At 43.0% G+C, this 26,730-nt stretch overlaps 1 protein-coding gene across 3 annotated transcripts; it reads right to left on the bottom strand.

Annotated features, from left to right (window-relative positions):
• trim59 (tripartite motif containing 59) lies at positions 1–26,411 on the bottom strand. Of its 3 annotated transcripts, none has more exons than XM_041178466.1 (3): positions 26,384–26,411; positions 11,722–11,758; positions 1–3,997 (listed from the first exon to the last, which is right to left on the bottom strand). In XM_041178466.1, the coding sequence occupies exons 2-3, from the start codon at positions 11,731–11,733 to the stop codon at positions 2,657–2,659; spliced, it is 1,353 nt and encodes a 450-aa protein (XP_041034400.1). In that variant the 5' UTR covers positions 11,734–11,758; positions 26,384–26,411; the 3' UTR covers positions 1–2,656. The 3 variants fall into 3 exon arrangements, with proteins under 3 accessions (XP_041034400.1, XP_041034391.1, XP_041034408.1); XM_041178457.1 differs by lacking the exon at positions 26,384–26,411 and adding an exon at positions 13,060–13,374; XM_041178474.1 differs by lacking the exon at positions 26,384–26,411 and adding an exon at positions 13,060–13,374 and having other exon boundaries at positions 1–3,899.
• Positions 26,412–26,730: the final 319 nt, after the last annotated feature.

The following is a 26,730-nucleotide window of genomic DNA, read 5'->3' as shown; positions in this document are numbered from 1 at the left end:
TTTCCATTTATTAAGTTTATTAAAGTTGCAAGATGCTCTACATTTAAATATTGAGTTGGGTAAAACCAAGTGAGGCAGTTATCAATGTTACTATGGAAAAAAATACAAACATCAATTCTGTGCCAGTGGTATGTAATTTACAAAGCTATATTCTATACAAGTGTAATGTTTAACATTTGTCAGCTATTTGGAAGACATACAAAGAGAATCTGGAAATATATTGACAATTTTACAACAATCTATTGGAATGTTTACCGTATTCAATATTAAGTAAAATTCTGCAAAAGGTACCTAACCTCTAAAATATTGTCTTGATACTTCTATCCTAGCATGATTAGTATTTATAGCATCCTTAATTATAACCCATGTATAATTTGCTACTCCAGAAATCAGTAGAGTTTTATACAGACATCTGCCCCACCATATGGCAGATGTACTAAATTACTCACCCACCACCACCACATGATCTGCTTTTAAATTATCTGTTACAATAAAGAAACATTGTTTGGAAGAGTGCTACATGACCCATATAATTCAAATGCTCCATTCTCAGTGGTAGGTAGGAACCAATAATGTGTGTTTTATTAGACATTGAGCCTGGTGGTGGGAACCATTAATTAGTTTCTGGACATGAGACTGAGGTTGTTACAATAAAATCTCATTCTACAAAAAAATGTCCCACTGTTCCACAATTTTCAGGAGGTATCGGAAAATATTGCAAAATACTCCTGTTGCTATCCCTTGCTTTGTCAGCTTTTCTTCCCTCTGGGAATCCCTTTATCACAGGACCTGAACCTCAGGTACATGAGGACAACAATTATGGACTTTTAGCTGGCCCTGATCTTGAGGATAAAACATAACATTGTCAAATTATCAACTACCAGACTGTACTTCCAACAGGCTGTTTAACTGAATGAAAATTTTACAATTGTATCAATCTCACTATGGTAGTTGCAGACTTTATATTCAGTCAATTAAATCGGGTGCAAAGCTAATATCAACAACAATGACCATAAAACCACTGAATTGTTGTGAAAATCCATCTGGTTCACTAATGTCCTTTAAGGAAGGAAACTTGCAGTCCTTACATGGTCTGACTATATTGTGACTCCAACCACAGCAATGTGGTTGACTCTTAAGTGACCTCTGAAATGGCCAAGGAAATCACTCAATTGTCACTACCTCCATCGTGTGGGACATAATTGACCTTTTCAGCTCAACATCATGAGAGGAAGCAATGGTGTTGAGATTAATTTAATTACCTTCATCCTGAGAATTTAGTCACAGGATTTGCTTTTGTTTTACCAATTTCTTGTTTCTGAAATACTTCCCTTCTCTTTCCTGCAATATTTCCATACTGAGTGTATGAACAAAGGAAAAAGATTAGGAGGAAGATCATCACAGTTGTCCTGTTGGGAATGCTCCAGGCAAATGAAGATCTGGGCTTCAAAGTTCAAAGGCATGAGAATAGATTTCAGCATGTGGGCTTCTTTGCATACCTTGAGGGCAGGGGGGTCAGTTGTAAAGAGGGGAGGTTCAAGTTGAGACATTACTGCAACAAAAGCATAGAAATTTTACTCTGGCTCTATGATTTTCAACTCTGGATGTATTCCTGGATGACTTGATGCTGTGATGCAGCCTAATAGTTTGCAAATATTGCATTTTCCTAAAAGGTTGGGTCCTCAATGGCTCATGAGAAGCTGAGAATTCCAGGAGCAGGCAAATGAATTGCATAGGTGCAAACTAGGCACAAAGCTTTACTTTCTCTTCTAGGTTGCGAGAAGCCTTGCTCAAGAGATTCACCTTCGATTCCAGAAGACTCATAAAACACAGTGAAAATAGGAGAGGGGAGGAAGGAAACTGATTGGAATAGAAAAGTTACGAGTATTTACCAGAGATGGGTACTATTGCCGCCAAAACAAGAACAGCTCACGAAAAGATGCCCTTTCCTTAGTAGCCTGCACACACTTGTCAAAGTGCTGTCTTTCCCCTGTACAAAGTGCTACTCAATGCTACTTTTTTTCATTTTCTCCCTAAGTTACTCATAGCAAATTATTCTCATTCCAGGAGATTCCCATCCAATCCAGAAGGATCAGCAACCCCATCTACAACCGGCTGTTCAAATCTGACCTGGCAGTATTCAACATTAAGACTGGTAGATTGAAATGCAAAGTGTTCCATTCTTCAGCACTAACATTCCTCAACTTAGTAGATCTTATTTAAAACTACATTACACCACCTACCTCTAATAATTAACTTTAAATCCAGTTCAAATTAAAAATTTCTAATTAAAATGAGTTTGGACTGCATAAAGCAAATGCAAAATAACAGGCAATCATTTTTAAGGGAGTACAGAAATGTTGGATAAATGGTGACTATGCTTTTGGTTCCCCAATTACTTTTATGTTATAACCTGAGCTATAATAAACTGGAAGTGCTTGATATGAATGCTGGGTTTTGATAGAAATTAATAAAGTTTACTACTATCATTCCTCAGCTAAAATAACAAGATTACACCAATGTAAAAAAATGTCGATCCTTCCTTTAGAAAACATTTAAAGATGTAACTTTGATTTCTAGATGTTTATGGCATACCCTACTTATGGTACAGTCAATGAATGACTAATACGGCTAGAGGAGTAATTTCATTTTTCAGTTAAGTTTGTTCGTAACTTTCAGATGAAAGTAAACTCTGTAAACTGTTTGAAGCATATTGAAAAACAGTACTTAATTGAAAACCAAATATTTGATAAATGCAAGGAAAAGAAACTGTCAGTTGGCAAAAAAAATTAATCAGTGATTGTACAGAATGTTCCAAAGCAAGCTTCAAAAAATGAAGTCCAGCACAAACTTCTAGCATTAAATCACACATCTGTTTCACTAGTGGGAGATCGATAACTGTAGCATTTAACAAATCAACACAAGAATCCTTGAGCAAAACACTCAATGAAACGATTAGCAAGAACAGCAGTGTTAAAAATACAGCTGAAGCAACAGATCTTTGAGAAAATTCCTTCATTTGATTGATACATATTGCGAGATATTTATTCCAGTGATTTTCCAAACAATGTTTCACTTGCGGAATTGGTGCATCTTCAATACGGTCAAGTGTAACTTTTGACCATTTTTGCATCAGAAATTGTCCTGCTCGTGGTTGTATATTTAGCAGGCGAATAAATGGAAGCTGCGTTTTCATTAAAGTATTCACCCTCTGACGGTAGATATGAATTTTCTCAAGAAAAGCCAAGGGATCATTTTCATCTCCTAAATATGTACTAAATGCTAGAAGGTCATGTTGTTCTTCCTTCAGTTTTTGCATTTTTTGAATTAATGGAACATACTCATTGGTAATCTTTAAGTTGACTTCATCAAAAGCAACCAGAAGAGCTTGCTTTTTGCTTTCCAATGTTTTTTGGAGATTCTCAAAATACTCGATGACTGTTTCTTTATCTTGTTGAATGATTTGTTCCGCTTGTGATTTCTGACACTCCAGTTGTTCAATGAAAATGGATACTTCGGCCCAATGTTGATCAGTCAGCTGCTCAACAAATTTGCTAGTTGTCTCCTTTTCTTTAATATAAGCATTCTGGAGATCATCAATGGGATGTCCTTGATGCTGACCCACTGTTAAGCAATAACCACATACCAATTTACGGTCCAACAAACAGAACATGTTTAACGGTTGCCTGAAGTGCTCTGGGCATGTTGGAGTCTTTGGGTGTTCTTCTTTCTGGTATTTCTCAATAATTCCCATCAGTGAAAAGTTTATTGGTAATGAGCTTGTGCCCACTGGGGGAAGATCCACAATACTTCTACAAGTAGGACATTTCAGTGGGATTCGGAGAGGTCGCCAAATGGAAAAATTTCCTGATTCATGAACAATGTTTTCCAAACAGGTTCTACAAAAAGTGTGAGAACAAGGCAATACACGAGGATCTTCAAAGATGGAGTAGCATACAGAACAAGTTAAGTCTTCCTCAAAATTATCCATATTTACCTGCAATTAAAGATTAGACTCAGTTAAGATAACTAAATCTCGTGTCTTCATTAAAATACTTAATATAAAAACTTCTATTAATATAGTAATGTTAGCCTAGAAAATCAACACATTTTACAGAAGGAAAATAAGGAACAGTCACAGAATTTGTGGAGGGTTAGAAGTGAATGTTGGCTTAAAAATATGGGGGGCTTTTTATGTATTCATTCACAGGATGTGGGCATCACAAGCAAGGCCAGCATTTATTGCCCATCCCTAACTGCCCTTGAGAAGGTGGTGGTGAGCTGCTTTTTTGAACTGCTGCAGTCCATGTAGTGTAAGTAGACCCACAGTGTTGTTAGGGAGGAAGTGCCAGGATTTCGACCCAACGACAGGGAATGGCGATAACGTTCAAAGTCAGGGTGGTATGTGGCTTGGAGGGAAACTTGCAGTTGGCGGTTTCCCATGTGTCTGCTGCACTTGTCTTCTAGGTGATAGAGGTTACGGATTTGGAAAGTGTTGTCGAAGGAGCCTTGGCAAGTTGCTGCAGTGCATATAGATCATACACACTGCTGCCACTGTGTTGGTGTTGGAGGAAGTGGATGGGTTGCCAATCAAGCAAGCTGTTTGTCCTGAGTGGTGTCGCGCTTCTCGAGTGCTGCACTTATCCAGGCAAGTGGAGAGTATTCCATCACACTCCTGGCTTGGACAGGCTTTGGGAAGTCTGGTGGTGAGTTATTCGCTGCAGGATTCCCAGCATCTGAGCTGCTCTTGTAGCCAGAGTATTTATATGGCTAGTCCAGTTCAGTTCCTGGTCAATAATAACCCCCAGGATATTGATAGTGGGGGATTCAGTGTTGGTAATGCCATTGAATGTCAAGGGGAGATGGTTATATTCTCTCTTGCTGGAGATGTTCATTGCCTGGCACTTGTATAGCATAAACGTTACTTGCCACTTATGCAGGTCTTGCTGCATATGGACATGGACTGCTTCAGTACTTGAGGAGTTGCAAATAGTGCTGAACATTGTGCAATCATCAGCAACCATCCTCACTTCTAACATTATGATGGAGGGAAGGTCATTGATAAAGCAGCTGAAGATGGTTTGGCCAGGACATTAACTACCCTGAGGAACTCCTGCAGTGATATCTCAGAGCTGAGATGATTGACTTAACAACCACAACCATCTTCCTTTGGGCTAAGTATGACTCCAATCAGGGGAGAATTTTCCCTGATTCCCACTGACTCCATTTTGCTAGTGCTCCTTGAGGCCACATTTTGTCAAATGCTGCCTTGATGTCACTTTCACCTCATCTTTTGAGTTCAGCTCTTTATCAATGTTTGGATTAAGGCTGTAATAAGGTCAGGAGCTGAATGGCATTGACAGAACCCAAACTGAGCATAAATGAGCAGGTTATTGCTGTATAAGTGCTGCTTGATAGCGCTGTTGATGATTGAGAGTCGACTAATGAGGCAGTAATTGGCTGGATTTGTCCTGTTTGGCTCCCAGGACATACCTGGGCAAATTTCCACATTACAGGGTAGATACCAGTGTGTAGCTGTATGAGAACAGCTTGGCTAGGGACGCAGCCAGTTCTGGAGGACAAGTCTTCAGTACTATTGCTGGAATGTTGTCAGGGCCCATAGCTTTTGCAGCAACTAGTGCCTTCAGCAATTTTTTGATATCACATGGAGTGAATTGAACTGGCTGAAGACTGGCATCTATGATGCTAGGGACCTCTGGAGGAGTCTGGGATGGATCATCCACTCAGCATTTCTCACTGAAGATGGTTGCAAATGCTTCGGCACTGACTTGCGGGGCTCCCCCATCATTCAGGATGGGATATTTGTGGAGCCTCCTCCTCCAGTGAGTTGTTTAACTGTCCACCACCATTCACAACCAGATGTGGCAGGGCTGCAAAGCCTTGGTCTGATCCGTTTGTTATAGGATCGCTTAGCTCTACCTACGGCATGCTGCTTCTACTATTTGGCACTTAAGTTGCCTGTGTTATAACTTCAACATGGAGGAGTACCAACTAGCAACAGAGGGTGGGGGGAAATGGGCTGGGTGGTCAATAGGTGGTAATCAGCACGCGGTATCCTTGCCCCTCCGGCATCTGGAGTCAATATTGAGGATTCCCAGGGCACCTCCCTCCTGATTGTATACCAGTGTGCTGCACCCTCTGGTGGGTCTGTCCTGCCAATGGGGACAGGACATATCCAAGGATGGTGATGGTGGTGTCTGGGACATTGTAAGGTATGATTCCGTGAGTATGACTATGTCAGGCTGTTGCTTCACTAGTCTGTGGGACAGCTCTCCAAATTGCTATGGAGGAAAGATTGGATAGGCTGTGGTTGTTTTCTTTGGAAGCGAGGAAGCTAATGGGAGATTTAATTGAGGTGTATAACATTATAAGGGGCCTAAAGAGAGTGGATTGGCATGACCTATTTCCCTTATCATCCAGGTCACAATCCAGAAGGCATAGATTTAAAGGTAATTGGTGGAAAGATTAGAGGGAGTCAAAGAGGAATTTTTTCACCCAGAGGGTGGTGGATGTCTGGAACTCTCTGTCTGAAAGTGTGATAGAAGCAGAAACCATCTGCACATTTAACAAATAAAATGTGGATATATACTTGAGGTGCTATAACCTACTAGACCTACCAGACACCAAGAACTAGAAGGTGGGATTAGATTTGAGAGCCCTTTTGTGCCTTAAATCTTTCTATGTTTCTATTGCAATCAATTGGCTATGTTCCCAACATATAAAGATAACTATCAAATTACGTTGCCTCGTAGCGGCATGTCGTGTGATATCTTCTTATTACTATGGTCAGCATTGCGTGCTTTGCTGCTAACATCTGTCATAACGTTTAGATTGATTTTTTTTAAATATACATATATAAGTGTCGAATAGGACATTACTAACTGCTGCCTGTATTTGAACTCGCACCAAGTCCTGTTCACCCATTACCCTTGCTCATGTTTACTGACCTACAAAAAGCAATTACCAATTTTAAAATTCTCAACCAGTTTTTCCAAATCCTCCCATGATCTTGTCTCTCCCTAACTCTAACCTCCTCCAGGCCTACAAAACTCATCTGTGCTCCTTCCATTCTGGCCTCTTGTGTATCCCCAATTTTAATTGTTCCACCTTTGGTGCCCTTGCCTTCAGTGGCTGAGGCCCTTTTTTCTCCGTCCCTAAATCTCTCCAACTCTCCTTCCGCTGCTTAAAATGTACATCTTGTCCAAGTTTTCAGTCATCTGTCCCAGTATCTCCACATGTAATTTGGTATCATATTCTGTTTAATGATGCTCTAGTAAAAAGCACCTTGGGATGTTTTACTACATTGAAGGGGCTATACAAATGCAAGTTGTTGGATAGTTATTGTTGCAATGTACAAAAACTTGGCAGCCATTTTGTGGCAGCAAGTTCCCACAGTCATTAAATATTTGACCAGATAATCAGTTCTGGTGATGTTGGTAATGGACATGTCTTGCTCTTGCTCAAACAGTACCATCGGATTTTTTTTTACATCTACCTGACAGGGCAAATGGGTCTCAGTTTAACACCTAATCTGAAGAGTAGTCAGTACAATATGCACATGATGAGAGCAGTGCACTGTTTGGGAGTTAGGATCATTTGACAATGGTTACTGGGGTTTGGCCGGATCAATGGCATCTAGGGACTTAAAAATGTGGGGTTGGGCTTTGTACCATTCAGGCGTTGAATTTGTGGGGAACTGAAAAGTTTTTGTTAGTTTGTGGCTTCACTCTGCCTTTCCTGGGGAGGTGGTTGGTATGTGTGGAAAGAACCAGAGTTGTAAAGGCTTCCAGGAATAGGTCCCAGGCTGTAATTGTTTCTCAAGCTCCATGCAGTTACTGCTTCACCTCTCTGACTTACATCCTGCAGACATTACAACCACATTTGGTTCTTACTGGACAGGCCCAGCAGGCATTGGCTTGGATCGACAAGGATTGTGTCTTATTTAATACTCAAACAGCAAATAATGATGTTTCACTTGTGTACATTTCTACCCAAGTGAAGGGCTTGAAGACCATAAGACGTAGGAGAGGTAGGTCATTTGGCCCATCGAGTCTGCTCTGCAAGTCAATGAGATCATGATCTGATAATCCTCAACTCCACTTTCCTGCCTTTTCCCCATAACCCTTGATTCCCTTACTGATTAAAAACCTGTCTGACTCAGCCTTAAATATACTTAACAACCCAGCCTCTACAGCCCTCTGCAGTAAAGAATTTCACAGATTGACTGCCCTCTGAGAGAAGAAATTCCTCCTCATCTCAGTTTTAAATGGGCGACCCCCTCACACTGAGATTATGCCCTCTGGTCATAGGCTCTCCCACAAGGAGACACAACCTCTCAGCATTTATCCTGTCAAGCCCCCTAAGACTCTTATATGTTTCAATAAGGTCGCCTCTCATTCTTCTAAACTCCAATGAGTACAGGCCCAACCTACTCAACCTCTCCTCATAAGAAAATCCCTCCATGTACAGGATCAACCTATTGAACTTTCTCTACACTGCCTCCAATGCCAGTATATCTTTCCTTTGATAAGGGGACCAAAGCTGTTCACGGTATTCTAGGTGTGGTCTAACTAGTGCCTTGTATAGTTTTAGTAAGCTATACTAAATATACTATATAAGTTTATACTCCATTCCCTTTGAAATAAAGGCCAACATTCCATTTGCCTTCCCTCTTACCTGTTGATCTTGTATACTAGCTTTTTGGGATTCATGCACAAGGATTCCCAAATCCCTCTGGGCTGCAGTCTTTCTCCATTTAAATAATATTCCGCTCCTCTATTCTTCCTACCAAAGTGCATAACTTCACATTTTCCCATTATATTCCATCTGCCAAGTTTTTGCCCATTCACTTAACCTGTCTATATTCCTCTGTAGACTCCTTTTGTCATCATCACTCTCGCCTTCACACCTGTTCTTGTGTCACTGCAACTTGGATTGTCCCAGAAAATCTTCTCCTTTATCAAAGTTCCTATCTTCATCGTTTTTGTATATAAGAGGAGGAATTGTGCTTCAGAGAAGATTTTACTGATTTAATATTTATAATCTACATTCCCCATAAGAATGTGATCACATGACTCACGCCACATTAACTGAACATGAGTAGAAAAATAACCATTTTTATCCACTGCAGTTGAAGGAAAGTTTTGGGTACAGAATCAGATAGTTATATTGTTAGATTGTAAGAATAAAAGAGCAAAGCAAGAAAAGTGTCTTTCAAAGAGCAACTGAGCATATCAGTGAATTTCAATCCACTTCTGCCATCAATTTTTGATACCAAATATTAAATATAGCTTTGACCATAATTGCTAAGTATAAATGCATCCCAGCAACCAACCTTAAAATTCGATCAGACTATTATATCCACAATATTCCAAACACAAACAGGTTAATTTAACATCCCCAAACTGAAAATTTAATGACGGTATTCCAATGTTATCAAATGAAGGGCGACTTTGTGCCAAATCATACAGGATTTAAGTGAAAAAGTAATGACATGGATTATTAAATCTTAAATGTTTAAATTGTTTCTCATAAAATGGGTATAGCAATCAGTGGGCATAAAAGTGGGTATGGAAATCAGGCAGAAGGACTGTGATATAATTAAAGAAATTAGCATAGAAAGGGTCAAGGTTCTAAGTGGTCTGGCAGGCTTAAAAGTAGATAAATCTTCAGGCCTGGATGAAATGTATCCCAGGCTGTTAAGTGAGGCAAGGGAGGAGATAGCAGGGGCGCTGGCAATAATTTTCAATACCTCTCTGGCCACAGGAGAGGTGCCAGAGGACTGGAGGACAGCCAACGTTATTCAAGAAGGGAGGAAGGATAAACCAGGGAACTACAGGCCAGTCAGTCTAACAGTGGTGGGGAAACTATTGGAAGCAATTCTGAGGGACAGAATTAATCTACACTTGGAGAGGCAGGGATTGATCAAGGACAGTCAGTTTGGTTTTGTGACGGGGAGATCAGGTCTGACCATTTTGATTGAATTTTTCAAAGAGGTGACCAGGTGTATAGATGAGGGCAATGCATTTGACGTAGTCTACTTGGACTTCAGCAAGGCTTATGATAAGATCCCGCATAGGAAACTGATAACGAAGGTAAGAACCCATGGGATCCAAGGCAATTTGGCAAATTGGATCAAGAATTTGCTGAGTGGCAGGTAGCAGAGGGTGATGGTTGAGGGGTGTTTTTGTGACTGGATGCCTGTGTCCAGTGGGGTTCCACAGGGATCAGTGTTGGGTCCCTTGCTGTTTGTGGTGTATATAAACGATTTAGACATGAATGTCGGAGGATTGAGTAGTAAGTTCATGGATGACACGAGAATTGGTGGGGTGGTAAGTAGTGAGGAGGATAGCCTTAGATTACAGGACGATATGGACGGGCTGATCAGATGGGCTGATCAGTGGCAAATGGAATTTAATCCGGATAAGTGTGAGGTGATTCACTTGGACAAGACAAACAAGACACAGGAATACACGAACAGTAGGACCCTGGGAAGTACCGAGGATCAGAGGGACCTTAGTGTGCATGTCCACCAGTCCCTTAAGGTAGCAGGACAGGTAGACATGGTGGTTAAGACATATGGGATACTTGCCTTTATTAGCCAAGGCATAGAATATAAGAACAGGGAGGTTATGCTGGAACTGTATAAAACACTGGTTTGGCCACAGCTAGAGTATTGTGTGCAGTTCTGGAATACACATTATAGGAAGGATGTGATTGCACTCAAGAGAGTGCAGAGGAGATTTACCCGGATGTTGCCTGGGCTGGAGTGTTTTAGTTATGAAGAGAGATTGGATAGACTGGGGTTATTTTCCCTGGAGCAGAGGAGATTGAGGGGGGACATGATTGAGGAGTATAAAGTTATGAGGGGCATAGATAGGGTAGACAGGAAGGGACTTTTCCTCTTGGTGGAGGGTTCAATAACCAGGGGGCATAGATTTAAGGTAAGGGGCAGGAGGTTTAGAGGGGATGTGAGGAAGAATTTTTTCACCCAGAGGGTGGTGGGAATCTGGAACTCACTGCCTGAAAGAGAGTGGTAGAGGCAGAAACCCTCATAACATTTAGGAAGTATTTGGACGTGCACCTGCGATGCTGTGGCATACACGGCTATGGGCCTAGTGCTGGAAAATAGGATTAGAATAGTTAGGTACTTGTTTGACCGGTGCAGACTCGATGGGCCAAAGGGCCTTTTTCTGTGCTGCAAACTTCTATGACTAAAATAATTTGACTTGCTTTTACAAAAATAAACTTGCTGCGTGGCAAAATATAAAACTGTGTAACAGCTTCATTCACATCAATATAATCAACTCTGAAGAAGACAATCATGAGAGGAGAATCAAACTCTAATTTGTTATACATCTTCCAGACATGACAAAAACACCAGCATGCAAAGTTACCTATTGTAAGAAACCACACAAAGAACCAATTAGTAGTGTCGTCTATTTAAAATAAAACATATCTTTTAGTTTAAAGTTAACACCCATCACCATCCTGCCAAGTGATACTGTAAAACTATATAGTTAGAAATATCATCTAGGGAGGGCATATATTTATTTGTACAATTCCATCTGAGCTTTGGCTCTAAGGCAACACCGAGAAATGTTTTTTCTGATATTCTTTATTGTAGCTGAAATACCTCCAATGAATTCCTTTCAGTTCTAATTAGGGTGCTACAATTTGGAAACAAACATGAATCATTACCTTTTCCAGCATATTCTCAAGTAGTCTGCACTCCAAACTAGAATACAAAAAAATTTAGAAAATATCAACAATCCCTTATGAGTCCAACACATCCAAAATACAGAATGTTTTAATTTCAAATTTTGTAAAAGGTTTTCTCAAAAATAGTCTTCCTTCAAAAATTGACTGAAGTTTGGAATTATTTCATGGTTAGATTTAGTTACCCTTGTATATTTTTAAATATGATGGAAATAGTGTGCAAGGTAAATAAAGATTATCTGATAATCATGCATTCAATATTTTTATCCTTTAACACAGGTTGCCATGCTTGATCAAAAGCTAATGTTAAATTATATTAGATATGGGCCATGAACAAGTTGACATAATTGTTTTGCATTCTGAGAAAAAGCTAGATGCATTCAAGTTTACCAGCAATAATATAACTCTCAAGGTAACTTTCTTTGCATGATCCTCAAAGAAATCTTTTGTAGACATTGTCATAACAGTAAATAGGTAAGAGCTATAGTGGAACAAATTGTTCTAAAATATTTCTGGCAGTCAAGGAGCACAACTTGATTTTTGTCCTCCCTTCTTAAGGAATTGACTCATACTGCAGGTGCTGACAATCCTCACACCTTCACTAAATCCTCATTCTTCATCTATAAGGCTTTGAAATGTATTTTATGTCAGGTTATATAACCAGGGACAATCATTAAAGCAAAACCCAGATTCTATCCTCATTTTACATTCACACTCTCAGTAACTGCTCCAGTCTTCACAGTGTCAAGACTTTCTCAAGATGACGTTAGATGGGGAATGCCAAGATATTAAGCTTGCAGTAATAAAGCAATACCAAGTGCACTGCAAAATATAGGGAGCGCCTCTGAAGTTGGAAAGTAGGTGCTAATATGTTCTTCCTCTAAGATGTTCCACTGAGCTTACATTAAGTACTGGTCATCTACACTGATGTTCAAAATTCTAAATTAGGCAGTGTCAGTGCATCCACCTTAGGATTCTTGCCGAGATCATCAAATTTCTTCTTCACTTGTTCATCCCCTTATCCACAGGACTTTTCTGAAGCAGGGCACACAACGCTGCATTCTGGAATAGTCTCATTCTGTCCTTTAATCTTGCTCTAGCTATTTCTTGCCCTTATAACGGGATTGCTTCCGCCAAAATGATACAGCTTGTTGAACAACAGTGGGATATGGCTTCATATCAAGCCTCCTTTGTCTAGTGACTGTATGAAATGAATCTGGGCTGTCTCAATTCAATCACAAATGAGCACAGTGCTAATTCACCACAGATTAGCCGGTGGGAGAGAACTGTCACATTGGTATAAGGGGAACTTTACTCTACCTGTCCTGGGCATGCTTCATGTTGAGAATGAACGCCTGACATAGAATCCATGCACCAGCACTAACAACCTTGATAAGCCTTGAATCTCTTAACAACATGACAAGTATTGGCTCATCTCTTCCCTCCAGTACTCTCATGGGCCCAGATTTTGCTGCGAGCAGCGAAGGAACTTTTTTTAAAAATTCATCTCTTGTACAGTTGCCCAGGGACTTTTCATGGGTTTGTCAGTGGAAATTTCAGGTATCAGGCATCTGATCCAGTACGGCACTCTGCAGGGATCTGTGGTGTCTGACAGCAGGAAGCATCTTCAATCAGATTGAAGAACCCTAACTGAAAGACACAGACTGCAAAGCAGGAAGTAATAAAACAGGAAAGATAAATTGCATTTAACTCAATGTACAGGAAGTGAAATAAAGATTGGGGCAGACATTTTAATAAGGGAGAGAGATAACAGTGAACAGAAAAACTAAAAGTTATATAATATATTTAAAATCTGCAATATTAATTTTGCTGAGGGGATGAGACTACAAACTTCTAAAATTAAATTTTCAGTGATAGATAAGATGTTCAACAGTAATTTTCACATATTATGGCATTAGAATCTCAGTTACTCCTAACTGCACTAGCCCTAAAGTTTTCACCAGTCTTTAGACTGGAAAAAGAAGAAAGAGAGCAGGAGTGGACCATATAGCCTGTCAAGCCTGCTTGGCCATTCAATATGATCATATGATCATTACTGACCTTGGAGTTCAATTCCACTTTTCTACCCACTCCGCATTCCCTGAGAGGCCAAAAATCTGTCCCAGCCTTAAATATATTCAACGATGGAGCATCCACAGCCTCTGGGGTAAAGAATTCCAAAGATTCACAACCCTTTGAGTGAAGTAATTTCTCCTTGGGCTGAATTTTCTGGTTGGTGCAGGGGGCAAAGTGGGCGCGGACCTGATCGCCGCTCGTGATTGGGTCCGCCCTGCCATTTTATGCGGGTGGGCCAATTTATGCCCACCCAGCGTACTTCACGACTCCCGTGCATAGTGGGAGTGGGCGGACAGCGGCGGGCGCACTCAGGCCACTGGGTCCAATGGTCATCCGGCAGCCTGTGTAAAGGAAGGCCCTAGCAGCCTCAGAAAAGCTGCTCGCAATGGCTGGGTGAAGTGCTGTACAGGGGGGCAATGAAGTTGATGCAAGTCCAGAGATAGACCTTCGGGGCAGGCCAGGCCGGAGGGTAGGGCAGGGGGCCAGCGTGCCTCTCGTTTTTGGATGACTGCCTTGCTGCCCTCCTCAAGGAGGTGGCAGCATGGCAGGAGGTGCTGGTTCCCCAGGATGGAAGGAGGAGGCCCCCCCCACATGATAAAACGTGCCTGGGAGGAGGTGGCAGAGGTGGTGAACTCCCATGACGTGGTGGTGCACCTGGATCCAGTGTCATAAGCGCTTCAATGACTTGTTGCGCTTTGGCAGGGTGAGTACCATGTTGGTATTAGGTATTTAACCCAGCAGGTCGGCTCCCCACCCCACCCCCCACTGCCCACCACCCCTGCCCCCAAGTCTGAGTATAGTGGCTGCATTGAATCATTGACGGCATGTCAATGCTGGGTGGGCCAGCAGATATCGCCCATGCTGAGGTCAGCCTGAGAGGGTGGTGAAGAGATGTGTTTTACCCCTGCAGTATGTTTTACACTGAGGCCCACATGACTGGTTTTGGGGCAACCCGGAGGAGCTGCACCTAGGCACTGTGTTTGAACTCCAGAACATGTCCAAGTCAGGGTGATGACATGCTGGAAGAGGAACTTCATGGTGCTGTGGCAATGAACCATCTGCTGCCCTCTGCGCTCCACGTGCTTGCGCCTAATGTGATGTAGGCAGCATGTGTCCAAGGTGGGGGTGGGTAATAGGCCTAGCATCTCTGTGTGTGTTCGGCAGCAGCGGGGTGAGGAGGCACTGGAGCCCTGATATGTCCCACTCTGGTTGGGGTGGGCCGTGCGCAAAGCGAGTCCACGTGCAATTTACATTAATCAATGCTCGTCTCTCATTTTCAGGAGAAGAATGCTCACAACGTGGCAGAGCGTGCGAGGAGTGGCGGTGGCCGGGCGCAGATCGCCATTCTTAGCCCTGGATCTCAAGAGGCGCCATGCGCCCATGTCCACTGGTGGCGGTGAGGCTGGGGTGCCACAGCCAAGTATTTATGCCCAGCAGTGAGTTCAGCATTGTTCTCCCAATAGCCATAGCAGTGCAGAACGATCATTGATTTAAATTTGCAACATGGCTTGACCTTTGATGAAGGATGACCGCATAATGATCTGGGGGACAGGGATGCACTTTGTCAGTGTCTCCATGTTAACTGATCCACTATCCTTGTTCTTCCTTTCAGCATTATCAGAGCAGGGTTGGGAGGAGGAGCAGCACAGGCCCCCTCTCACACCTGAGGGGCCTGAAGTCTCACCAGCATCACACCATCTCTGCCAGGCAGGCACCAGTGCAGATACTAACACCTTGGTGGGAATTCGAACGTCGGCTGGTGTCCCGGGGCACAGTGGTGAGGGCACTTCACAGTCGCTGGAGGAGACGGCAGAGACAGAGTGTGCCCATGGCCCCAGCAGTTAGAGGACTGCAGAGGACCAGGCACATGCTCAGTCGGTGCCTGATGATGTGCCTCTGAAGCTGTCTGCGATGCAGCAGGGGCAGGAAATGTGGTCGGGTGTGCGGGTGCATCTGGGGGAGATACATGAGGCTTGATCTCCATGGTGAAGGAGTCTACGTGGATGATCGCCAAAGCAATGAGCCACATGTCCAAGTGCCATGCATTCTCCATGGAGAGAGTGGCAACTCTCATGGAGTGGCTCCTTCAGGAGACCCATCAGGGTTTCCTGAGGATGCACTCTGACCAGCAAGCCCTCACATTGGCATTGACCTCAGCTGGTCTGTGCCAGTGTGGGAGATGGTGTGGGCACCAAGTATCCCAGCTCGGTGCCCATCCATCCACAGTGAGCAGGGAGGTCCAAAGCGACCTCACGTCAGTGCAGCAGCTGCCTGTCGTCTCTGCAGACACCTCCCAGGGCACTCCGGGTGAGGGTGGCAGCTTCTCTTCCCCTCTCCCAGTGACCATAGCATCCGGTGAGGCTGCAACAACTGGAGAGATGCCAGCTGTGGAACTAGCAGCTCACTCCCAGGCAGGGCCAGCACAGGCTCCAAGGGCCAGAGGATGACCGCCAAGGTCATCGAGGCCAACAGGAAAGCAGAGTGAACAGGCTGTCTCAGATGCCACTCCCAGTGATGGGACAGCAGCAAGACATCTCACCCGGAAACGTAAACATAAGGCACCTTAGGCACACCACGGGTTTATCACCGGTGCTTTTGTGTTGGCCTGAGATGAGGTCTTCATGATTTCCTTTGATTCCTAACACCCTTGTCAGTTTGTTTTATTAAGTTTCTTTGCCTGTTACATTAAATTCAGAAATGTGACCATGCGTGTGCATGGTTTCCAAAAATATTAGGAGTGCTTTGTGGGACATTCAGCTTTATTAACAAAGCCCTTAGTTACTGTTCCTAACCTGGAAGATTTGGCACTTAGGTATCGAGTATGAAGCCTACAGCCAAGGCTTGTCCTGGAGGTCCATCAGTGGTGAGCTAGCTGAAGATTCATTGGATTAAAGCCTCCCAGGTGTCCCTGCCTCCCTGGAGTATGCTCGGGTCAATGTCTACCTCCTCAGCTTTCTTCTGTGCGTGCTCATCCTCAGGCTCACTGCTGGACTCATCGTGTGCAGCCGCAGCCACTGCGTCCCCTCTTTCCAGCGCCAGATTGTGGAGAGCGCAGCATGCAACCACTATCAGCGACACACGATCTGGGGGGTGCTGGAGTGCACCCCCTGAGGGGTCCAGGCATTGGAAGCACATCTTGAGAAGACCGACGGCTCTCTCCACCACAGCCCTTGTGGTGCCCTGGCTCCTATTGTACCGCTGCTCAGCTTCTGTTCTCGGATGGCGGAGAGGCGTCATGAGCCACCTTCTGAGGGGATAGCCCTTGTCACCCAACAGCCATCCATCAAGCCGGGCTGGAGCACTGAACAGCCCCAGCATCTGGGAGAGTCTGAAGATGTAGGCATCGTGGGAACTGCCTGGGTACCTTGAATAGACTTGTAGAATCAGCATCCTGTGATCACACACTATCTGCACGTTCATGGAGTGGAATCCCTTCCTGTTGATTAAGGCACCGGTCTCACCTGCTGACGCCTTAATGGCCACATGTGTGCAGTCTATTGCACCCTGGACACGGGGGAAGCCAACAATGGCTGCAAGGCCTCTGGCTCAGTGTGTCTCGCTTGCCTGGTCCCAGCAGAAGTGGATAAAGGTCAACGCACGCCTGGACAGAGCATCTGTAACCTGCTTGACACAAGTGTGGACAGCTGTATGGGAGACACAGCAAAGATCATCCACTGAGTCCTGGAAAGAGCCAGAGGTGTAGAAGTTGAGGACAGCTGCGACCTTTACAGCCAGTGGCATGGGGTGTCCACCCGCACAGTTCACGGAGATCTCAGGCGCAATCATCTGACATGAGATATAGTTGACTGTCTCCCTTTAGGGACGGAGCCTCCTTCAGCACTGCACCTCAGTCATATAGAGGAAGCTGCCTCGCTGCCTATAAACTCTGGCAGCAGGATAGTGACGTCTTCTGCAGCCCCTTCCTCCTTGGCCTACCTCTTGGCCCTACACCCCTTGTGCTTGCGTCTGTCCTCCCAAAGGTGGCTCCTCTGGAGGCTGAATGTGCACTCCTGGCCTCCTCCCCCTTCTAGACCTCCCTTCTTCCTCAGAGGAGTGCCCCCAGTGGACATTTCAGCTCCCATTCCCATGCTAAGGGAAGGCTTCCTGAGACTTGCAGGCCCAAAAATGATGCCTCACTGCAGAGCGCTGACCTGAAGGTTAAGGGTCCAGACAAAGTAGCTGGAATGCGTTTTGAAGTACTGCAGATCACACAGGCGAGTTTCAATATCTTTGAAAAATCAACATTTCATAGTGCATATACGCGATCCCAGTGAGCCCTCTTATCCCGCCCGTGGATGAGGTTTATACAAATGTGTCCTACCCGCCTGCCTGTTGCACCCGTGCACCGACCCGAAGATTGCATGGGCACCAAAAAGTCAGCGTCAATTAGTGAGTCAAAGGCCTTAAGCGGCCGGTTAATTAATGGCGGCGCGCAGCAAATATCAACGTGTGCCCGCCCAACGAGATATCACGATGGAGCGCAGCAACGTCAGGATGCTCGCCCAACATCACCGCACGGCATTTTACACGGTGGGGTCCGCTCCCACACAAAGCAGAAAAATTCTGCCTCATCTCAGTCCTAAATGATCGGCCCCTTATCTGGAGCATGTGTCCCACTTTTTAAATTTTAAATGACCAGCAGAAACAATCCCCAATAGCATCTACTCTATTAAGCCCCTTCAGAATCTATGTTTCAATGAGATCGCCTCCCATTCTTCTAAATTCCAGAGATTACAAGTCCAATTTACTCAGTCTCTCATCATAGGAAAAGTTCTTCATCCCAGGGACCAATCTAGTGAACCTTTGCTGTACCACCTCCAATGCAATTATATCCTTCCCGAAATATGGAGACCAAAACCTCACCAAAGCCCTGTACAATTGTAGCAAGACTTCTTTATTCCTGTACTCAAATCCCCTTGCAATAAAAGTCAATATGCCATTGCCTTGCTAATTGCTTGCTGAAAATGCACAAACTTTCTGCATTCCTTGTACAAGAACACCGAAGTCTCTCTGAACATCAATATTTAAAGTTTTACACCTTGTTAAAAAACATTCTGCTTTTCTACTCTTGATGATTAAAGTAAATAACTTCACACTTCCCAACATTATACTCTATCTACTATCCTGTTTCCCACTCACTTAACCTTCTATATCTCTGCAGCCTCTCTGCAGTCCTCCCACAGCTTACCATTCCACCTAGCTTTGTATCATCAGCAAATTTAGATACACTCTTCATCAAGTCATTAATATAGATTGCAAATAGCTGAGGCCCCAGCGCTGATCCTTGCAGCAATCCACTAGTCACAGCCTGCCCATTTGAAAATGACCCTTTTATGTAGTCTCTGCCTCTTGTTAACTAATCCTCTATCCATGCTAATATATTACCCGCAACTCCATGAGCCCTTATCGTACCTATTAATTTTTTTGTATGGCACCTTTATCAAATGCCTTTTGGAAATCCAGGTATGCTACATCTACTGGTTCCCCTTTATCTACCTTACAAATTACATCCTCAAAAAAACTCCAATCAATTTGTCAAACATGATTTCCCTTTTGTAAAACCATGATGATTTGTTCTAATCATACTATACTTTTCTAAGTATGATGAGACTTTCTTAATAATAGATCCTAGTATTTTCCCAATGATTGATGTTAGGTTAACTAAACTGTAGCTCCCTGTTTTCTCTCTCCCTCCTTTATTGAAAAGCAGTGTTACATTTGCCAACTTCCAATCTGATAGGACCATTCCCGAATCCAAGGAATTTCGGAAAGTCATAGGCAACACATCCACTATCTCTGCAGCTATCTCTGGTCAAGCGTCTCTTATTTCTCCACCCACCCCAGAGTTGGCCAGCCTGGTAAGGATGGCAAATTTGCTCCCCTGAAGCACATTGGTGAGCCAGATGGGATTTTTCCACTATCTATTAGTTTCATGATCATTAACTATGATACTGGCATTTTATTCCAGATTTATTAATTGAATGAATTAATTAATTAAAACTCCCCTAGCTCCTGTGGTAGGATCTGAACTTGTCTCTGGAGCATTAGTCGGGCCTCTGGGTCACTAGTCCAGTAACAATGCCACTATGCTATACTGTATATACCAAGGAATTTTTTTTATATATAAAGTAAAATATATTCTAAATAATCCCCAACTATTCTTGTTTGGGGCCTATTTTATATTTGGTGATATGGAAATTAATTTCAGCAGAAACTTGACAAAAAAAACTTCTCAAAACTATTTTGTAATTTCAGACACTATTTAAACTCCAATCATCAATTGTGCCCAAAGCAGAAACTCTACCTTTCAATATTTTGGGTAGAAGTAAGGTATTGATATAAAACCATGCATTTGCTGTAATTTGTCATGCTAATAAAAATGTGTAAATTAGATTTCATTGAAGGATAAACCACATGAAAGAGAATCATGATCCCAAGTTTTCTGATAACAATTTGCAAATGTGAATTTGCAATTCCTCCAGAACACTCTATGCCAAGGTATTCATCCCCCTAAGGACCGAATTACCGGGTTTAACTAGATCCTATCCATATTATTTTCCATAATTGCTAGTTAGTCCTGCTTGAGCTTCTTCGTACTTGAAATTTGTAAAATCTTGTTGTTAATGCTGTTGCTTCATTGGTAGATACATTTTAAATCCACCTTTGCTTCATTTCATGGAGCAGGGAGATCGATGGTGTCAGCTGTGCATTGCCTTTTTGAGGACAAAGTTCGGGCTTTATGTCTATTAGCATCAGTAAAGTGAGAGTTATGCAAACCAGCCATAATATAAATTTAAACTTTAGATGGCTGGTGAAATGGCCTGTAGCATTCAATGCATCACAGTGATTTGAGCACAAGACCACATATTATCATCAGGCACGAAAATAAGAGGCTCTCTTTGTGCCTGGTATACCTAGGGCAGGGAAGTTTCCTGGATGATAGAAGCCTATGCATCTGCTGGGTGCAAAATTCATTTACGATAAAAATTAGGCCTGCTCCCCTTGATACAATTGCTGCAGTTGAAAACAGCACTAATTTCTGCGCCCATTGCAGGAGCCACTTGCAAGAAAGGATTGCAGGTAAATCTTAAGTTTTTCTCCTTTATTTTCCACCAGGATCACCCATGTTAACTACTCATCTGGGCCTCATCCTCAAAAAGCCAATGTACTGTTGACTCAGTCATCCTTCCTGCATCCCTAAATCAGTAATGCACTCAAAACATTAGCAACAATTAGAAAGCCACCAATCCTGCAAAATCCAATTCCTGAGACCTTGATACTGTGTAGCACATCAAGCTTTTTACACTGGGGCAGCCAATAATTCAGTTGACTTCACATCATCATAGACGTCAGTTTTGTTTCACGCAGGAACAGCCAACACCTGATTCACACAAATTATTGACTTCTTTAGGTACCATTGTAGGAACATATGTAGCCTCAGCTTCCAAATTGCTTGAGAACTTGGCTGGGCATGAAACCTGTCAAAGTGTAGTCAATGCTTATATGCTGTGTAGGGGGCAGTTAGCTCAGTTTGCTAGGTAGCTAGTCTGTGGTTCGGAATAATGTCAGCAGTGCGGGGTTCAATTCCCATTCTGGCTGAGGTAGACTTGGGATCTGCGTCTTCCCCCTGAGCGTGGAAGACAATGGCAAACTACCAATGACAAAAAGTGCCAAGAAAATGGCTCAGGATGAAGAATCAGCAAACAATGAGCCAAGGCCCTGCATTTGGGCAGAGCACACATGATGATGATGTGCCTTGTAATTAAAATCAGATTTTCAAATCTGAATTTATTTACTTATCTCAATTATTTCCTCTGAGCGCTTCAAAGGTATTAACTTCTCACCCAGTAATTCACCCTAAGCTTTCATATATGTTGCCTTGGCTGAATTGATAGCACTCGCACCTCAAAGTCAAACAGTTGTGGATTCAAGTTCAACTCCAAGAACTGAACACAAAAATCAAGGCTGACACTCTAGTGCAGTAGATTACTTATCCCACAATAAACACATTAGAGTGACCCTTCAAAAAAAAAGGAAAAAAGATTTGCACTAACATAGCATTTTTCACGATTCAAAGCATTATAGTGAATGAAGTACTTTCTGAAATGTAGTCACTGTTGTAATGTAGCAAATGTGGCAGCTTGCCACAAGCTCCCACAAACAGCAGTGAAAATGACCAGATAACCTGTTTTTGTGACATTGATTGAGGGATAAAAATTGGCCAGGACACCAGGGATAACTTGCCTGCTCTTCTCCAAAATAGTACTATGGGATCTTTTACATCCACCCGAGCTGGCAACTGGTTTAATGTCTCATCAAAAAAGCGGCACCTCCAACACTGCAATGCTTCTCAATACTGCACTGGAGTGTCAGCCTCGATTTCTGTGTTAAACCCTGGTACGGAAAAAGTATTTAATTGGCTGTTAGGCATGTCAAGATGTCCAGTGGACATGAAAGGTGCTAATTAAACACAAGTCTTTTTCTCATATCTACCTATACTGGACCATTCTCGAGCAATTCTGTTCCTATCCAACATATGTATATGTGGCTCTCACGGAGCAGCTGGTTCAATTTCCTGTTTCAATCCATAAATTTCATTTAATATACAGGAATCACTGAGTATCAACCTATAACTCCTCCATGTTGAACAGCACTTGGAGGAAGCACTGAGGGTGGCAAGGGTGCAGAATGTACTCTGGGTGGGGGGTGGGGGGGGGGGGCTTCAATGTCCATCACCAAAAGTGGCTCAGTAGCACCATACTGATCCAGCTGGCCAAGTCCTAAAGGACATAGCTGCTAGACTGGGTCTGCGGCAGGTGGCGAGGGAACCAAGAGGGAAAAACATACTTGACCTCATCCTCACCAACCTACCGGCTGCAGATGCATCTGTCTATGACAATATCGATAGGAATGACCAATGTAGACTCCCTGTGGAGACAAAGTCCCACCTTCACATTGAGGATACCCTCCATAGTGTTGTGTGGCACTACCACTGTGCCAAATGGGGAAAGATTTTGAACAGATCTAGCAACTGAAGACTGGGCATCCATGAGGCATGCCAGGAGCAGCACCAGGCATACCTAAAAATGAGGTGTCAACCTGGTGAAGCTATAACACAGGACTACTTGCGTGCCAAACAGCATATGCAGCAAGTGATAGACAGAGCTAAGCGATTCCACAACCAACAGATCAGATCTAAGCTCTGCAGTCCTGCCACATCCAGTCATGAACGGTGGTGGACAATTAAACAACTCACTGGTAGGGGAGGCTCCACAAATATCCCCATCCTCAAAGATGGATGAGCCCAGCACGTCAGTGCAAAAGATAAGGCTGAAGCATTCGCAACAATCTTCAGCCAGAAGTGCCAAGTGGATAATCTATCTCGGCCTCCTCCAGAGGTCCCCAGCATCACAGACAGTCTTCAACCAATTCGATTAACTCCCGGTAATATCAAGAAACCATCAACAGTGCTCTCAAGCAGCACTTGCTTAGCAATAATCTGCTGACTGACGCTCAGTTTGGGTTCTGCCAGGGCCACTCAGCTCCTGACCTCATTACAGCCTTGGTTCAAACATGGACAAAAGAGCTGAACTCCAGAGGTGAGGTGAGAGTGACTGCCCTCGACATCAAGGCAGTACTTGACCGAGTGTGGCATCACAGAACCATGGCAAAACTGGAGTCAATGGGAATCAGGAGGAAAACTCTCCGCTGGTTGCAATCGTACCTATCACAAAGGAAGATGGTTGTGGTTGTTGGAGGTCAATCATCTCAGTTCCAGTTCCACTGCAGGAGTTCCTCAGGGTAGAGCCTAGGCCCAACCATCTTCAGCTGCCTCATCAATGACCTTCCTTCCATCATAAGGTAAGAAGTGGAGATTGTTCGCTGATGACTGCACAATGTTCAGCATCAGTCGTGACTCCTCACACACTGAAGCAGTCCATGTCCAAATACAGCAAGACCTGGATAATATCCAGGCTTGGGCTAACAAGTGGCAAGTAACATTCATGCCTCACAAGTGCCTGGCAATGACCATCTCCAACAAGAGCGAATCTAACCTTCGCCCTTGACATTCAATGGCAGTACCATCGCTGAATCCCCCACTATCAACATCCTGGGTGTTACCATTGTCCAGAAACTGAACTGGACTAGCCATATAAATACTGTGGCTCCAAAAGCACGTCAGAGACTTGGAATCCTGCGGCAAGTAACTCACTTCCTGACTCCCCAAAGCCTGTCCACTGCCTACAAGGCACAAGTCAGGAGTGTGATGGAGAAGAGTCTGAAGAAGAGTCATACGGACTCAACATTAACTCTGTTTCTCTCTCCACAGACGCTGCCAAACCTGCTGAGTTTTCCCAGCATTTTGTTTTTATTTCAGATTTCCAGCATCTGCAGTATTTTGCTTTTATCACAAACTCAAGGATTACTTTCTCAATAATTATTTTTCCGGCATTATTTTTGAATGCATATTATGTAATGTCATTTTAGAAAAATCAATTTCCATTTTAATAAGAAAGTATGTAGCTAGAAAATACTACTCGAACCTAACTATTCATTTTACCAAATAAGATTAGGTTTACTGAGTTTCAAAATCAAGAGAAATGGAAATTATTAGCAGTTTCATTTAGAAACAACAAAGGCAAATAAATAACTTCCTTCCTCTTGAACTACAAGTGTAATTAGGTGCTAATCTGTTTCATATTCCAATATAAGGGGTATTGGGTAAACAGTGGGAGCTTTCAGGTGCCACCTTCAAGTTTACATGACACAGCACTGACATTTAGTGGAATTTTATCTGCATCAAAATTTTGATCAGAAAAGTTTATGTTTAGTACATTTGGCTTGTTTTCTTAATAAAGGCTTTTTGTTAAAATGACAGAACAAGATATAGAAATACATAAATATTGATACTTCTAAATCTAATGCATGAAGGGACATAGTCACTCAAGTAAACCTACTAGGCAATACTTCATCTATTGATAATTGTGCATTACAATGACATATGTCCAATATTCCAAAGATGTTTATGGATATGGTCATTGTGACAAGCTTATTTTCCAGGTTCTTCTTCATGAAAAGTGACAAGTCCATTTTAATAATACAAAAAATGATTTTTAAAAAAAAATCTTTGTGTACATGGTGTTAATTTCTGTATAGTTATTTAAAATAATGGATTTAAACTGTGCTTTTGTTTCAACATTTCCTTTGACAAAGATGTGTAGATCCCTGCACTGGAAAAGGAGAAAACAGCCAATGAACTTGTGATTAGTGCTGTTTATAGATCGGAGGCATCTGACAGATATAGGGGGAAAGAATTTTCTGAGCACAGAATCTTCAGGATCATTTGGACAGAGTGGAAAAGCAACAGAAACTTCTGAATCTGAAATTGAGTCGAGTCCAGTGTGGACTCGCTGCTACTGAAAACTCAGTCTTAACAGAAATGGCAGAAGGATCCTGGGAGTGCGACTTTGTATTGAAAGAGTGTAGTCCAGATTGGCTGTGTCTTTACGTCTTAAGAGAATCACCGAATGCAGCTTTACACAATGGAGCCCAGATATCCTGAACCTGCGTTAGAATCACTGACGGCTCCAAGACAATTTCACAGATCGTAGCAGCTCATTTGATTCATGGTTGAATGAAACATAATATAATAGTTTAAATTTTTAAAAATAAATAAAATTACTATCGTGAAACATGCTTAGGGGTAAATGCCAATTGTATCCTTGTGTCAAATTGACCTCAAAGCAAGATGCCAAGGATGTCTATTCTCAGCTCATTTCACAAACATGACTTGATGGCACCAAGGTACAGAATGGGTCAGGTGGTCATAATATTTAGCGATGTTAATCAAACATGAACCATACGCCAGACAAAAAAACGTAACTGACAGCAATGGTTCAGCATCTCGTGCTAAATGACTGTCCTTCACAACTGTGTCTTTGTACAATAATTTCTGGTAGTTCGGTGATCATCAATTACGTCCGAAGACGCTGCATATCTGTAGCCTTCACACCAGGTTAGAATTCATATTTGTTTTCGGACCACGACCCAAAAAAGGCTTCAGATGCACAAGTGGTATTTGTTTTATCGTTCGAAGTTTATATGTCAGGTTAGGATTCTACCGAATACAAATACTCGATCGGCTTTCAGTAAATGTTCTTAAAAAATGTTTTTGTTCGAATTTTGATCACGATTTCGCCTAAACGGATCCAATTTGCTTTGTTGTCTGTCTGTTGGTTGGAGGATGCTGTTTTGGAATAGGCGATGCCTCGGCCCCCATACCCTCTCTCCTTAACAGTTCTGAGAGACTCGACATGAACAAACCGGGTACACATTACAAATGGGGCTCAATTTCCTCGTAGTCGAGGCTCTCCGGCTTCACATCCTCATGGATTAGGAGGTGGGTCCTAACCCCCGGCCAAGGTCTTCCTTCCCCATTTCATTTGATCGGGCCTAATCTTGAACACTGGGGCTGGTTAACAGCTTTAAGGCTACCGCTGAGTTTTTTTTTTCGCTGCGAGACCGCGACCAAGAGGGAGAAAAAAGGGACAATAGAGGCGCCACTTACCGGGCGACAGGATGAGGGCACTGCTGTCCGAGCGCCCGTTCAGTTTGAATGAACCACCCCCCCCCCCCCCCTACTGAACTCGCTTACACCGCCGTTTCCAAGAGGACTTTCCGGAACACGCATGTCTGGACATCCCCCTCGTCAAAACCAGCGAATAGCCGAGGCAGCTGCTCATATTTGAATCTTAAACATACAATGAACCATCAAACCGCGTTCAGGAAAATCAGGGCGAACCGCGCGGCAAACCAGAACCACCAAACTACCCACCCAACATTGCAAATGTTGGTGCTGGCTCCTTGAGTGGATGTTATTCCTTTCGGAAATAGTTTTAATTATTTTCAGTAAAC

Source organism: Carcharodon carcharias, chromosome 2, assembly GCF_017639515.1.
Source record: "Carcharodon carcharias isolate sCarCar2 chromosome 2, sCarCar2.pri, whole genome shotgun sequence".
Lineage (NCBI taxonomy): Eukaryota > Metazoa > Chordata > Chondrichthyes > Lamniformes > Lamnidae > Carcharodon > Carcharodon carcharias.
Note: the sequence above shows the minus strand (reverse complement) of the source record. Positions and strands in the feature narration are given on the sequence as shown.